Source organism: Cynocephalus volans, chromosome 2 (assembly GCF_027409185.1).
Source record: "Cynocephalus volans isolate mCynVol1 chromosome 2, mCynVol1.pri, whole genome shotgun sequence".
NCBI lineage: Eukaryota > Metazoa > Chordata > Mammalia > Dermoptera > Cynocephalidae > Cynocephalus > Cynocephalus volans.
This window is the reverse complement of record NC_084461.1, coordinates 177,849,141-177,864,975: the sequence shown is the minus strand read 5'-3', so window position 1 is coordinate 177,864,975 and position 15,835 is coordinate 177,849,141. Positions and strand designations below refer to the sequence as shown.

The window sequence follows — 15,835 nt, the reverse complement described above, 5'->3', positions numbered from 1 at the left end:
TTCTGTGTGCTCTGGCCCAGGCTGTTGGATCGTGCAGTGTCGACCCCACAGGGTGTGTGGTTTCTGTCAAGTCTCCGCCTCCCTGGCCGCACGTCTCCCCACTCTGTGCGCACTGTGCTGGGCTTGGGCGTGTCTTCTGCAACCCTCGTCTATCAGCTGGGCGTTCAAGACCCTGCTTGGCACCGCCTCGCCCAGGAAGTCTACCAGGTTTCTGGTAGGCACAGACGACCGGTCGCTCTGGGTGCCTTTGTAGCACTGTGTAGATCTTTCTCGGGACTTGTTCACCTTTGTATTCCCCCGGTATAAACCGAGTCTAGCACCCGCCTGCAGCCAGCTCTCCAGCAGGTTCAAGCGGACCTGGGAACTCTCCTACCACACTATTCCCAACTAGAAATTGGTTAGGCTTTTTTCTGAACTGGTGGCCACAGAGATGGTAACTGCCTCCCAGTAACAGGAAGTTTACCGGGGGCCGGAGTCCAGGGTGTGGTGGAGTGACAGTTGGCCTGCCCGTACTTCCTTGCCCTCCCGACACTGGCCGGAGATGGCCCATGCCACCAACCCACCAGAGAACCACAGAGGGAGTGGGAGGGGAGGCCGGCCCACAGGCTCTGGAAAGCCCTGCGCCGGGCCAAGCAAGTGGGAAGGCTCAGTGATGGCTGAGCCGGGCGGAGCTGCAAGCACCTGGGAAAATGGAGGCAGCCCCGGGGCGGTGAGTAACCCGGTGATGCAGGCAGGAGCCGGGTGGGCGTCAGCCCCCCAAACAGGGCTGGTCCAGGGGTCACTCACAGGGTTGTGCCAGGTCAGGTGCTCACTCTCTGCCTCTGGTTTGCCGCCTTCCCTGTTCTCGGCCGCTGCCGCCTCGGGCTGTTCAGTCACGGCACGGCTCAGGTGCTCCCAGGAATCTTCTTTAATGCCGGCCTGAATTCTCGAATCCTGAATAGGGCAGCTGGCCGCCTTCAGCGCGGCCCCGGCCTACGGGTTCCTCATTGATCTTTTGTATTGTTTTTTGTGTTTCAATTCCATTCAGTTCTGCTCTGATCTTAATGATTTTTTTTCTGTCTGCTAACTTTAGGTTTGGATTGTTCTTGTTTTTCTAGTTCTTTAAGGTGAAGTGTTAGGTTGTTCACTTGCCATCTTTCCATTCTTCTGAGGTGGGCCTTTAATGCAATAAATTTCCCCCTTAGTACTGCTTTTGCAGTATCCCACAGGTTTTGGTATGATGTATCATTATTTTCATTAGTTTCAATAAATTTTTTGATTTCCTGCTTGATTTCTTCTTGGACCCATATGTCATTAAGTAGAATGCTGTTTAATTTCCATGTGTTGGTATAGTTTCCAGAATTTCATTTGTTATTGATTTCGAATTTTAATCCATTGTGGTCTGAGAAAATACATGGGATAATTCCAATTTTTTTTGAATTTGTTGAGACTTGATTTGTGACCTAATATGTGATCTATCCTGGAGAATGATCCATGTGCTGATGAGAAGAATGAATATTCTGAGGTTGTTGGGTGGAATGTTCTGTAGATATCTGCCAATTCCAATTGGCTAGAGTCTTGTTTAGATCTTGTGTTTCTCTACTGATTCTTTGCCTAGATGATCTGTCTAATATTGACAGTGGGGTGTTCAGGTCCCCTGCTATTATGGTATTAGTGTCTATTTCCTTCTTTAGGTCTAATAGATTTTGTTTTATAAATCAGGCTGCTCCAACATTGGGTGCGTACATATTTATGATTGTTATGTCTTCTTGATGGATCAATCCTTTTATCATTAAGTAGTGTCCCTCATTGTCTCTTTTTATGGTTTTTAGTTTAAAGTCTATTTTGTCAGATATAAGAATAGCTACTCCAGCTTGTTTTTCTTTTCTGTTTGCATGGTAAATCTTTTTCCATCTTTTCACTCTTAGTCTGTGTGAATCTTTATGGGTGAGGTGGGTCTCTTGTAGGCAGCATATAGTTGGGTCCTGCTTTTTGATCCAGTCAGCCAGTCTGTGTCTTTTGATTGGGGAATTTAAGCCTTTTACATTAAGAGTTGTTATTGAAAGGTGTTGATTTATTCCTAGCATTTTATTGGTTGTTTGGTTGTCTTAGGTGTCTTTTGTTCCTTGCTTTCTGATTTACTGTTTGGTTTCTGTGTTTGTTGGTTCCTTGGGTTGTAGATAGCCTTTGTGTTTGTTTTCTCTTCATGAATGCCATTTTTATTATACCAGAGGGTTTAGATTTTTCTTGGGTTTTTATGGCAGTGGTAGTTATTTTTCAGGAACCAAACCCAGTACTCCCTTGAGAATTTCTTGTAAGGGTGGTCCTGTGGTGGTGAACTCCCACAGTTTTTGTTTGTCTGCGAAATATACTATTTGCCCTTCATTTCCAAAGGTTAGCCTTGCAGGGTAGAGTATTCTTGGCTGGCAGTCTCTGTCTTTTAGTATTTTGAATATATCATCCCATTCCTTTCTAGCTTTTAGAGTTTGTGATGAAAAGTCTGATGTTAGCCTGATTGGGGCTCCCTTATAGGTGATTTGACGCTCCTCTGTCTTGCAGCTTTTAAGATTCTCTCTTTGTCTCTGAGTTTTGCCAATTTGACTATGACATGTCTTGGAGAAGGCCTTTTTGGGTTTAATATGTTTGGAGATCATTGAGCTTCCTAGATCTGAAGGTCTGTGATTTTTCCTATACTTGGGAAGTTTTCTGCCACTATTTTGTTGAATATGTTTTCAGTGCAATCTCCATTTTCCTCCCCTTCTGGAATACCCATGACTCGGATATTTGAGCGCTTAAGGTTGTCTGATACCTCTCTCCGATTTTCTTCAATGCCTTTCATTCTTTTTTCTTTTTCTTTTGTCTGCTGTGTTATTTCAAACAGCCCATCTTCAAGTTCAGAGGTTCTCTCTTCAATTTCTGCAAGCCTGCTGGTTAAACTCTCCATTGTGTTTTTTATTTCACTGAATAAATTCTTCAGTTTGGCAAGTTCTGTTACATTTTTTTTCACGGCATTGATTTCCTTGTACATTTCTTCTTTCAGGTCCTGTATATTTTTCCTCGTTTCATCGTGATGTCTAGCTGAGTTTTCTTGTATCTCATTCAGTTTCCTTAGAATTATCACTCGAAATTCCTTGTCAGTCATTTCAAGGGCTTCTTTTTCTATAGGATCTAGAGCTTGAGATTTATTACCCTTTGGTGGTGTACTTTCTTGATTTTTCGTATTTCTGGTATCTTTTCTTTGATGTTTATTCATTGTGACTGGGGGTTTCACAGTCCACAGTTTTGACACTATTGTCTGACTAAGATGTTGGTGTGGTTGCCAATTTGGTATGGCTACCTCAGTGACTGCTCAGTTGGCCACTAGTGCCTTGTGTGTGTGGTTGCCTCAGGTCTTGGGCCTCTCTGGGGAGCCACCTCTCTGGTCAGCTTGTACTCGGCTGGGCTGCTGGGTCACGGGGCGGTACCGCAGGGTGTGTGGTCTCTGCTGAGATTCCACCTCCCGTGCTGGACTTCTCCCTGTTCCGTGCACTCTGGGCCAGGCTGCTGGGATGCACAGAGGCACCACAGAGCTTGTGGTCTCTGCAGAGCTTCCCCTTCCCTTGCTGGATGTCCCCCTGCTCCATGTGCGCTAGCCTGGGCTTGGGATGGTGCTGGGTGGCGGCAGTGAAGCCTACCTGCTGCCGGATTGCACAGCGGCGGCACCCCCACAGGGTGTGTGGACTCTTTGGAGCTTCTACCTCCCCTGCTGGCTCTCTCTGTGCTCCATACGCACCGGGCTGGGCTGTTGGATCATGTGGCAGTGGTGTGGTCCCCATGGAGTTCCCGCCTCCCCTGCCGGATGTCTCCCTGCTCCATGCGCACTAGGCCAGGCTGGGAGTGGAGCCGGGTGCCTGCAGTGAAGCCTACCTGTTGGATCATGCAGTGGCAGCCCCACAGGGTGTGTGGTTTCTGCGGAGCCTCCGCCTCCCCCTGCCGGACATCTCCCCACTCTGTGCACACTGGGCCAGGCTGGGAATGGAGCCAGGTGGCGGCGGTGAAGCCTATCTGCTGGATTGTGTAACGGCGGCCCTGCAGGGCATGTGGTCTCCGCGGAGCTTCTGCCTCCCCCGCTGGACGTCTCCCCATTCCGTATGCACTTGATGTTATGTTTTTATAGTTTAAATCAGTTGATTTGTGGGAGAAAGTGACGCTAGGGACTGTCTATTTCACCATCTTGACCGGAAGTCCTACAAACCACTTCTTACTAGTTGATTAAACTTCTGAAGCAATGTTTCTTCAGGTGGCTTTTGAAGGTCAGGAAGTTGGGTATTTATAGTCCTATGGTGCTGGTCATTTAAATCTGTTAGTTTCTGAGGCTGGGAAGTCCAAAGTCCATCTGGGTAGCAACAGTGACCAGGAGTCTCACATTGCAAGATGGTGGAAGCAGAGAGAGCAGAGAAAGAGCTATTTATTATTATTATTTTTTTTTTTTTACACTGTAAGATGTTGCAGAGTAGTTGGGGGAGGGGTAGAGGGGACAGGGGAGGGAGACAGGGTGGAAGAGGAGAAAGGGAAGGTGGGGCATGGTCGAGACACATGGCACCCCTCTCATTCTGTCACGGGACCCCAGGGGGCTTCCAGCAGTGGTTTGGTAGTCATTGCTAGACTGGATGTAGACATTGACGGGATGTGGCTGAGGCCCTCAGGCCCCACCACCCCAGCTCAGGAGCCCGGGGTGCTTCTGGTGTTGCCTTGGTAGTTGTTGCTGGGCTGGATGCAGACCCTCGGGGGGCGGGTGCACAGCTGAGGCCCTTGGCCCCCTACTGCCCCAGTTCAGGAGCCCGGGGCACTTCTGACAGCAGCCTGGTGGTTGTCACTGGGCTGGATGCTGACATCGGAGGGGTTTGGCTGAAGCCCTTGGCCCTCCCCTCACCCTGGCTTGGGTACTTGGGGGGCTTCTAGTCTTTCTAGGTTTTATAGGTGTTCTTTGGTGGTGTTAGACCTTTACTGGTTAATATCAGAACTTTGTCTCTGGTCTGTGAGTATTTGTTTTTTCTTTCACTTCTATGTTAGATTATTTGCTGTTCCCACCACTTAAATCTGCACGGGAGCTAATTTGTTGTCCTTTACTTACTTCTAAAATGAGAGAACTTCCTGTGGGTCTAGCACTTGAGCCTTGTGGTTCAGCTAAATTGCTGCTTTGCTGCTGATTCTCTGTGGATGGCTTTTTGTACAGCTCAGGGTTTAACTCTTGACCTTGTATATACTTCTGGATCTTGTGAGGTCTGGTACATCTGGGTTGCGTGGAAACCTGGTCTGGGCCTGAGTCTTTTCAGCAAACTGCACCCCCTGCACTTCTATGTTTCTGACCGGTCTCCACTGAGTGGTCCTGTGCTGCTTGGAGGGCAGATCAGCTGTCTATGCTGTGCACCAGTGATCCCCCTTTGGGCCTATCTCCCCCACCCCCTGCACTCCAAACACTTCCCATAGGGCAGGTCATGCTGGTCTCTTGCGATGACTCACTGGCTTCTGAGTGGCTCCTTTTTTCATTTCTATGTGGCCCCTCACTCCTGTGTGGGTCCACGGGAACCTGTTAGTGGTCCTCTTCTCCACTGCAGTCTCCAAGCACTTCATGCAGAGGGCACAGCAGTGGCTTTTGCCATCTCTTGCTCTGTGTGCTCAGCAGGGCCAGCCCTGAAGTGGTTGGGGCTTGAAATGGTTGGAGTGGTCCTTTCTTTCTCATTGTGTTTTCTCCTGCCTTCATAAACTCTGTAGGTCTCTCCTCCTCTTCACCTGAGCTCTAGTGGCCCCAGCTTGGCAGTTGTTGCTTTTTAATAGTTGTAAATTGGTTGATTGTGGGAGAGGGTGATGCTGGGTACCGTCTATTTTGACATCTTGATTGGAGTCCTCGAGCCATTTTTGCAGCAGCTGTGACAGTGGTGGTGGCTGTGTGGGGCCACTGGTGCAGAAGTGGTGTTTTTGGCATACTCTCTTGCCTGCTTTCCCAGAGTTTATCATCTTTACGCAGCATCCTAGACATTTTACTCTTAAGTCAAAATCACTGTCATTGTGACCTGATAGCTGTTTTAAAGATGTGTTCAGCTTCCTACCATTTACGGAGGTGGTTCTGGGGCCCCCATATGGAGCTAGGGCCTCTAGCAGCTCCCTCTTTCACAGCCCTCTATTCTCCCAGTGCTGTTTCACACATGAGCCTCTGCAAAGTGCCACCATGTTCACCTTCCCCAGCGGCTGTGCCATGCAGAGTACTGGCACCCACAGCTCACCCTTGTAGCTGCTGCAGTCCGAGCTGCCAGGATCTCCATGTCAGTGTTTTTGCATACATTACAGGTGTAAGTTACACTCAGGATATAGAGAGCAAAAATTTACTTAATTTCAAGAGGGGAATTCTTAAATCCACAGGAGATTTTAGCATTTCTCTCAGCAAATAATAAATCGAGTAAATAAAATAATTGTAAAGATGTAGAACATGTGAACAACACAAAGTAACAACACAAATGGTCCTGTTTGACTGTATATAACATTCATGTGTACATTTATACATGTGAGTATGTGTAAAAACTTTCAACAAAAAGAATAATTTTTAAAAAATATACAAGGACATTTTTTGTAAATTGACACCCCCATTGGAAACCTCAATAAAATCTAAAAAATCTATCACAGATGAACCATCCTTTGCCCATAATGCAATACAATTGGAAAACAATTATTTTAAAAATCTGCTACATTTGGAAATAAGAAACTCACTTCTAAGGAATTCGTGGGTCGATGAGAATAATATCTTCATGGAAATTATGAACTGTTTTGAACTAAGTGGCCACTAGAGTACCGCATCCTTCAGATCTCATGGGATAAGCAGAAGCTCTACTCAGAAAGTCAAGTATGACTTTCTTTTTTGAGAAAAAAGAAATACTGAAGATAAACATTATGAGAGCTTTGATAGACATACTAATAGTAAGTTAGTTCTTGTATTAAAGTTTACTTCTAAATAATAGCAACAAATTTTTAAAGAACCTGACTAGCATCTTAGGGGTTCATATTTTACCATTGTTTTACAGGACAATGTTTGAAGTTTACTAACATTCATATTTCTAAATGACTATTTTCTTCTACATAATGTTATTCTCCTTCCTAGTTCCTGTTGTCTATTTTAAGTCTATTGATATCATCTCTGTTATCAAACTTCATTAGAGTTGTAAAATACTTGGGGGCTATTAATTATTGATTTCAACCAAATTATTTAAACTAAATTAGGTAAATTTGCCTATGAGTTATTTACTTGGGGAATTGGTGCAAGTAAAAAACACACTTTTTAAACCATTGAACAAATTATGTTTATATATATTTGAAACATTAAAAATCATTAAATTGAGTTTTCAGGAAATTTTCAACAGTGTTCTAGAAGTTAGTGTGTAGACCTTCATTAATGTGTTAAATCTTATTCTCATGTCTTCAGTATGTTTTCCTAATTTTGCTTCTCAATATAGTAGAATTTTCCCATTGATACCTTTGAGTGATATATTTGTAGTTAGTGTACCAGAAATTGTAAGTATCAGGAGAGTGGTGCCTTTAAATCTCTTTTAAACTTTTTAATAATAGTAAACTATTCTGTAATATTTATTTATTTATTTGGTGGCTGGCCAGTACTCCATATTTAATTTCGGTATTTTAAATTTCTATGAGAAGACTTATATTTTGAAGGAGAGAACTCTGCTAACAGTTTATCTTCCGTTTTGGGTGACTTGGCCCCACCCGTGCCCTTCAGGCAGAAACTTGTCCACGCTCACATGTGGGTGTCCATGGTGGCGTCCAAAGCTCACAATCTCCTTCCACTCCAGCACTGCTGCATTACCCCCCAGACTGCTGAATGCCAAAAAATTCCCATTTTTACAGTAGTGTTCTCTCCTTTTGGATTAAGGTTAAAGGCTTCAGTACCTCCTATTTGAACTGAAGTTCCTACTAAAATTAAGACATTTAGCCAATGTCAGCCGTTTTAGACATATTGATTAGCAATTATATTGCAGGTTCCTGAAAGAATGACAAATGTTTGAGCATTGTATTCAAGCACACTTAATTACAGAGTTAACTTACTTGATTTCTTAAAAATTAATTGTAAATTACACAGAACATAAAATTTACCATCTTCTTTATTTGATTACTTTTAGAATGTAAATTCCTTTCAAGAGACCGATAAATATTGAAGTTTGGATTTTATTATTTATGATGATGTGTGTTTGTTTACAGTTAGCCTTCTAGACATATTTAGCCGGAAGAACTATTTTTTTGTGTTTCCATCTGTGAACTTTCAAGATGTAAAGTGCTGTTTGACTTTGAGTTCATTCAATTTCAAGGGTATGTTCTCTTTGAATGCCTGGACTGAAAGCAGTTAATTTCTCTTGAAAGATTCTTTCATTTTTTTTACTCTAACACATGTGTTAATGTGTATGCAGATTAACTTGTCATTCTGCTTTATCCAAGTATGTTTTTGTCATTCTCTCCTGTCCCCTCCTCCCTCCGCATGTCCTCCCCAGTCCCTTGCAGACCCTGCTCCCTCAGGGCTGATTGCTCTGAGCTGTGGCCCATTGCTTGTAACCGTACAGTCTTTCATTTGTAAAGACGGTCTGTTGTGCTGAGCTGTTGTTATCTGCCAGCCACAACCCGAAGATTTAAACTGGATTTAAGAGAAAGCTCTCAGTGCCCAGGACTAGATCGACTCCTTCTAGCCCCCATGTGAGTCATTTACTGCAGCAAATAGCGTGTTCCCCTGTGCTCAGCTGTGGTGACACGGCGGCCACTGCATGAGGCACTCTCTTCAGTGAGGTGTCCCACGTTGAAGTGAAAGGCGGGTTATCAATCGACTGTGAAAAAGTTTAAAAATTATCTTCTCTTTTCCTGCCTTCCCTCCAACTGTTTCCTCTCAGGTGAAGATCATGACGGGAAAGGATGGGCAGAGCTGGACTCCCATTGCTATAGCAACCCAGCTTCTGCCAAGCTTTTCTGCAGCTTTTCCATCCCTGCAGCAGCCAGTTTGGGTACTTCTCAGTGGTTCTACGATATGGCCTTATCCCAAACTTTTCCTCACTCAGATCCAGGGATTTGGTATTCTCTGAAGAATCCAGAAATTTTCCTAGAGTCCATCCTCTGTAGTTAAAAAATGCATATTGAGAAGACTTTGTGAAGTCTTTTAGCTTTAATGCATGAATTGTGTTACATTTTTCCCTACTGTTGCTGAAATTTAAAAGTGTTTGTCTCTGATCATTGGTTCTTTTAACTTTTCTGCTTGAATGTTTTTTATTTGTATTTACTTTTCTGATATATTTCCTTTTAAAAATTTTTATATGATTGTGGCCTCTTTGTGATAGACTTTTCTCCTTTCTCTTCCCTCTTCTTTGTTTGCTTTTAAAAAAAGCGCATTTTCTAAATTATTTTCTTGTTAATGTGAGTTTGTACTTTAAATATATTTTAGGGGTGATGTAGCAAAAAATGATGATTTTAGATTTCAGAATATGAGTAAGTACCTGGAAACTGCAACTCAGTTATCACATTCTTATATATTTAAACAATTTTTTAAAAGATTGTGGTAAAATATACATAACATAAAATTTACTATGTTAGCCATTTTAAAGTATACAATCCAGTGGCAGTAAGCACATTCACACTGTTGTGCAGCCGTCCCCACCATCCATCTCCAGAACTCCATCTTCACAAACCGAAACCCTGTCCCCATTAAACAATGACTCCCCATTCCCCTCCCCCAGCCACCATTCCACTTTCTGTCTCTATGGGTCTCATGACTCTAGGGACCTCCTGGAAGTGGAAACATACAGCACTTGTCCTTTTCTGTCTATTCACTTAGCATAAAGTTTTCAAGGTTTATCCATGTTTTAGCAGGTGTCAGAATTTCCTTCCCTTTTAAGGCTGAATAATATTTTGTGGTATGTATAGACTACGTTGTGGTTATTTATTCATCTCTCGATAGTCACTTGCGCTGCTTCCATGTTTTAGTTATTGTGAGTAATGCTTCTGTGAACATGGATGTACAAATACCTCTTTGAGTCCCTGCTTTCAGTTATTTTAGGTATATACCCAGAAGTGGAATTGCTGGATCATATGGTAATTCTGTTTAATTTTTTGAGGAACCTCCGCACTGTTTCCACAGCAACTGCACCATTTCCTTCCCACAAACAGTGCACATGGGTTCCAATTTCTCCTCTTCTTCACTAACACTTGTTATTTTTTATCTTTTGATAGTAGCTATCCTAATAGGTATGCTGTATACTTTATAGTGTAATAGAAAAATATGTCCTGAGTACATATGTACATATAGGTGGAGACATTCAAAGTTTTAACATTCAGTCAATCAGCTGGCACTGTTTATGGTACAAAATTGACTGGTGGGGGAAGAAGCATTTAAAAAAAATACAACTTTAATTCAAAGTAGTAAGCAAGGCTCTGACAACACAAGCAGAATCCCACAGGCGGGGCTGGGCCATCAGGTGGCCTGGGGAGGGTGTGGACTCAACACACGTTCATGTTCTTCATGTTGAGAACTCAAGTCAAGTTTGATGTGATTCTCTAAACCCACTAGTGATGGGAAAGGTGAATTTTCTTTAATTTTTGTAAATTGATTATTATCTATATTAAGGAAGCATTTAGGTAGCCCCAGTTTTCAGTTTATTCACTTTTTTCCAGCACTTCTTCAGTGATCTACATTGTAGCAGATACAAAAGAAATTACATTCCAGAGTTTCTGCTCTTGAGTCTTCTTAGAACATAACTTAGAAAATATTAGAAATAACATGAGGTGTTGCATAATACATCTCTAAACTGCTTTCAGCAAAGTGCCAAGATGTGTGGAATACTCATTAGGTGCTTAAATTGTCCAGGAGTGTTAAATATAATTCATGTTTGTAGTGATCTCTTTATGAAATGTGTCTAAAAATATTATAGGAAGGTGTGAAACACAATTTTAATTTATTTACACGTGTTTATATGTATACAGATTTTTTTGTAGAAAACACTTATAAGATTTTTATTTCAACTTTAAATTGATAGAGTATATTTTGAAGTCAAACTTTCTATAACTGTTTCTTTTCATATACTAGAGCATTATGAGTATTTTCCCCAATTTGTTACTTTGAAAAATTTCAAATGTATAGGAATTGTTAAAAGAATAGTACAGCAAATGCTAGAGTCAGTAGTTGTTAGTATTTTTCAGTATTCATGTTTTCTATCTATCTACACACTCTTTCTCCTGCACCATTTTAAAGTTGTAGACGTCACGATGGTTCACTTCTGAGTATTATGCATCTCCTGTAACAGCAAGCCTGCTCTCCTGCTGTTACCACACCTGTCAAACTGATACAGCGATATTCAAAATTTCCAGCTGTCTCACAATGCCCTGGGTAGGTGTACGTATTTTCCATGCAAGTCACAGAGTGCTGTGCCCAGTGTGCGGTGGCCACCTCCAGCAGGGCTGCCCACTGGTATGGCTGTGTCTCTTGCACAACACTGATGCTTCTGAAGAGCTGGTCCAGTTGCTCTTTATAGTTGTCACAACATGGATTTTTCTGACTGTTTCCTCATTGTCAGATTCAGGTTAGACGTTGTTGGCAAGAAGACGGTGTAGTTGATACTGTGCAAGGGTGCTCTTCAGCCAGTCTGGGGCAGGCTGGTAGGAAGGAGCAGGAACAGTTGGCTCTAGACGAATGCACACCTTTTGTTACTTGCTTGGGCTTGGGCCCAAACCCGAGGCTAAATTATTGTCCAGTTATTTACAATCCCTTGCTCCTTCTGTGAAGAATTCCTCTTGCCAGGGCGGTCTGTTTTGCTCTTGGCTCCCAGAGCCAGCAGCAGGGACTGGAGACCAAGCTTCGAGCGCTCACACAAGGTCACGTGAGTGGTGCCAGAGCTGCTGTCTTAGTTCGTTTTCTGTTGCTTATAACAGAATACCAGAAACTGGGTAATTTATAAAGAAATGGAATTTATTTCTTACAGTTTTGGAGGCTGGGAAGTCCAAGGTTGAGGGGTGTATCTGGTGAGGCCCTTCTTCCTAGTGGGGACTCTGCAGAGTCTTCAGGCGGCCAGGGCATCACATGGTGAGAGGGCAAGAGTGTGCCCATGTGCTCCTTCCTCTTTTCGTAGTGCCACCATTCTGCACCCTGGTAACCCATTAATCTATGAATGGATTAATCCATTTACCTCTTAAAGGCCCCACCTTTTAAATACCACATTAGGGATTAAGCTTCAACATGAGCTTTGGTTGGGACACACCTTCAGCCACCACAGCCACAGTGGGCCCAACACCTGCACTGTCACCTCTGGACGAGCAGCAGTGGGGCTGTGACCTGCCCTTCTCATTGAGAGGGTGGATCTGGCCCAGGTGCCCAATTTGGCCCAGCATCTCAGTGATATGTTCACATACTGGACTCAACAATTTCCTTTAGCACCTAAATGAGTTAAAGAAACATAGTTATCTAATTTTATAGGCAAAGTATTTTTTTTTTCACTATCTTTTCCAGGAATTTTGCTGTTTCTGAAAGTCAGCCCATTGCAGTGCTCTGACATGTCACTGAAATAGCCAGGCTGGTTTTCACTGTGAACATGTGTGAATCTCCATTCTCTATCAGTCTCTGAAACTTAATGTTCTGCTTGAGGAAGGGCCTCAAATATAGGGATATTGAAACAAATAATGCCTAAGGATCAATACACATTTCACATCTCAAAAATAATGACCAGTATATTTATAAATGCCCGGATTGCTTTGATGCAGGTGATTATGAATCAGCCTCTTCATAGATATGTCTGAGGGAACGTGTCCGAGAAGTGACCATTGCAGCATGCAGAATGCAGCCCCCCACAGACGAGGCTGCACTTTGCAAGGAAAGGTTTACTCTGCCTCATCTCAAGCACACAGAAGTGAAATACCTTCAGAACATTTCAGATTCTCCTGTCACGCCCTTTGTGGTGTTCTGCATTGTTTTGTTCTATTTCAGTCAAGAGTTGGTTTTATAAAAAATGTCTTCACATATGGTAAACTTTACAAAACCCAAATCTCTTTGCTTTCTACTCAGTAAACATTTATGTTCCTAGTTTTTCTTTTCACATTGTTCACTGATTACTAAGACTTTGTTTGAAAGTGAAGAGGGGCTTGATTTTGCCATCCAGAACACCTGAGCTTTCTTTTAAGTTCTTTGTTAAAGTTACATTATGAGCTTAAAGCTTTGTTTTTTTTCAAGAAATATTTTAACATCATTTTTACATTAGTTTATACAACTGTTTTTCTAAGCTCTGGATTTAGTTTTAACATTAATATCTCTGATGTTTTGATTCTTACACTTTTTGTTGGTTGCGATAACTTACATTTCTTATCCAGGTATTACTTCTGAAGCCTAATTCTATTGTACTGTCTTTAGCAAATGATAAACAGAAAAGTGCTAAACAAATGATAATAGTTGTTTTTCCTTTCTGTCAAATTCAAAGGCTAACCTGGAGTTTTTCGGGATTTATAATCATTGGCTGATAGCTCTAAGCTGTGATACCTTATTCTTTGTTCTAGAAATTGAAGACATAGTGGAGAGATACTCTTTTAAAATCAGTGTGACCTAAGTTGATGCACATTTACACTTGTGTAATTTTTGTTTTCTAATTGCAAATACACACAGGGACTCCAGTACCTGGAAATGTGAATTCCATGGAAATAGAAGCATTTTTTTTTTTTTTTTTTGTCTTTTTGTGACCGGTAAGGGGATCGCAACCCTTGGCTTCGTGGTGGCACTGCGCTCAGCCAATGAGCGAACGGGCCATTCCTATATAGGATCTGAACCCACGGCGGGAGAGCCGCTGTGCTCCCAAGTGCTGCACTCTCCCGAGTGCGCCACGGGCTGGCCCCAAATAGAAGCATTTAAGAGGCAGAAGATGCTGGCACCAGCAGTTACTTGGGAATAAACCAGCATTAAGCGAGCAAATAAAGTAAAGCTCTGTAGGCCCTTGTAGCCTTATATTTCCCAACTTTGCTTTAAGTCAATCAACAAGTGTGTGGTAAATAGCTCTATGGCTCAGGAGGGTCTTGCTTACAATGAGTGATTGCACCAGCTGCTGGGGGCATGGGTGGTTGGCACACTGCAGGCTTGGGGCAGCAACACTAGCTGTGGGGCACCCCACAGCTCTGCTCTCAGGGTACTTCCCTGTCGAGCCAGCATGTAGAAGACTGGCCAGAATATTAGTGTGCTCACGCCAGCTGTCCTGATCAGCAGTCACCATTTGATATCAGGGTCCTCGGGGAGTGTGTAATCCCACAGTGGGTGGTCTCGAGAGCTTTAGTTTATCCAGCCCATGAATAGCCCAGTGGCCCTCCCCAACCCCTGTGGCTGCCTCCCTCCCCCATGGTAGTCTTAGACTTGTGTGTTCAGTGACACAATAGTGTCCTGCATGTCTAGTGAAAACAGGGCTAGCTTGGCGTGACGACAGAGTCTGGCTCACTATCTTGTGCTGTGCTTAGAATTTGCTGTCATAGATTCTCCTAAGAGACCTTGACTAGATGCGAGCTGTCCTGGGGTGCATGACCAGCAGCCAGGTGCGATGTCGGGAGTTCCTCTCCAGCTAATGCCAACAGCACAAGGTACCTGCACACTGAAGCACCTGCCAGTGTGGTGCAGGAGTTGTGGCCTGGGGGCCATCTGGGCCTTGGGGACACTATAGACTCTGTCCAGTGTCCATTGTCTTCTGGAAAATTGAGCCTTTGTGCCTATTTTGTCCACCCAGCCATGTGGACAGGCCAATGGTGTTTGTGCGGGCTTAGAATTTATCCTACAATTGATATAAAACCAAACCATTGAGAATTTAATGTATTTTCCTAATTTCTAAGTAGAACATTCTTATTTTCTCTATAATGGTAATTTCTGAAACTATTTCTATAGTTATTTTTAAACAGTTGCAGAGTGTTTTTATGGGACGCTATTTCATTTGTTCTGTAGGCAGCATGCTATAATGCTTCAAAGTGTGGGCTCCAGAGTAAACTGTTCTACCCCTTGCTACATGCCACACCAGCCTCACTTGTCAGATCTGTAAAATTGGAACAACAATAGCATGCACTTCTTAAGTTTGTTATGAGGATTAAATGCTATTATATCTGCAAAGTGCTTAGCACAGTATTATGTTGTAAGTATCATACTAAGAAATGAACATATCCGACAAATTTAATAGCAAACTTTAAAGTTTTAGAAGTTTGCCTTGCTAATAGAATGTACTGCAATTTTAAGGAAAGCATGTATCAGAAAATACTTAAATTGGAATATATACACATACATGTAAATCTGTGCCTAGAGACCCATGGAAACTGGTCTATGATAAAACACCATAACAAACAAACAAGTGTCTGTGCTCATTTGGGGAAGTAGTTGATGATGTCTGTGGATCCATTTGACAAATGTGGAGCACTTGCTGATGCCAAGGACTGAGAAGGCAGAGATGGTGAACAGATGTTCTTTGCATTTTCCCCAATTGCCCCATGACTGGTTCTTTGTCTTCATTCAGTTCTTGGCTCCACTGTCCCCTCCTCAGGGAGGCCTTTGCTGACCCAAAGCCCTGACTGAGAGCAGAGTGGCTCTCTTTTGTGGTCTACAGAGCACTTGTGCCTGTCCTTCCCCCTGAGAGCAGGACCTTGCATGTCCTGTGCCCCACCCTGCCCCATGTAGGACAGAAGGTGGGGCTTGGGGAACTTGTCCACATGTCACTCCCTGGTAGTGGAGACATGCAGTAGGTGACTAGCAGTCCATGCTGGAAGTGGAGGCACCCAAGCTGCTGCCGGGACAGAGAGCAGGCATTTCTTAAGTGGACCCTGTAGAGAAGGTGCTCATGCA

The 15,835-nt window shown here is 43.2% G+C and overlaps 1 protein-coding gene across 1 annotated transcript in view; it reads left to right on the top strand.

The window, feature by feature from the left end:
• LOC134370707 (E1A-binding protein p400-like) overlaps positions 1-15,835 on the top strand; it is a 134,094-nt gene that overhangs the window by 21,915 nt on the left and 96,344 nt on the right. Inside the window, 1 exon segment of the mRNA XM_063087720.1 lies at positions 11,820-11,870. Coding sequence (XP_062943790.1) covers positions 11,820-11,870 — 51 coding nt within the window.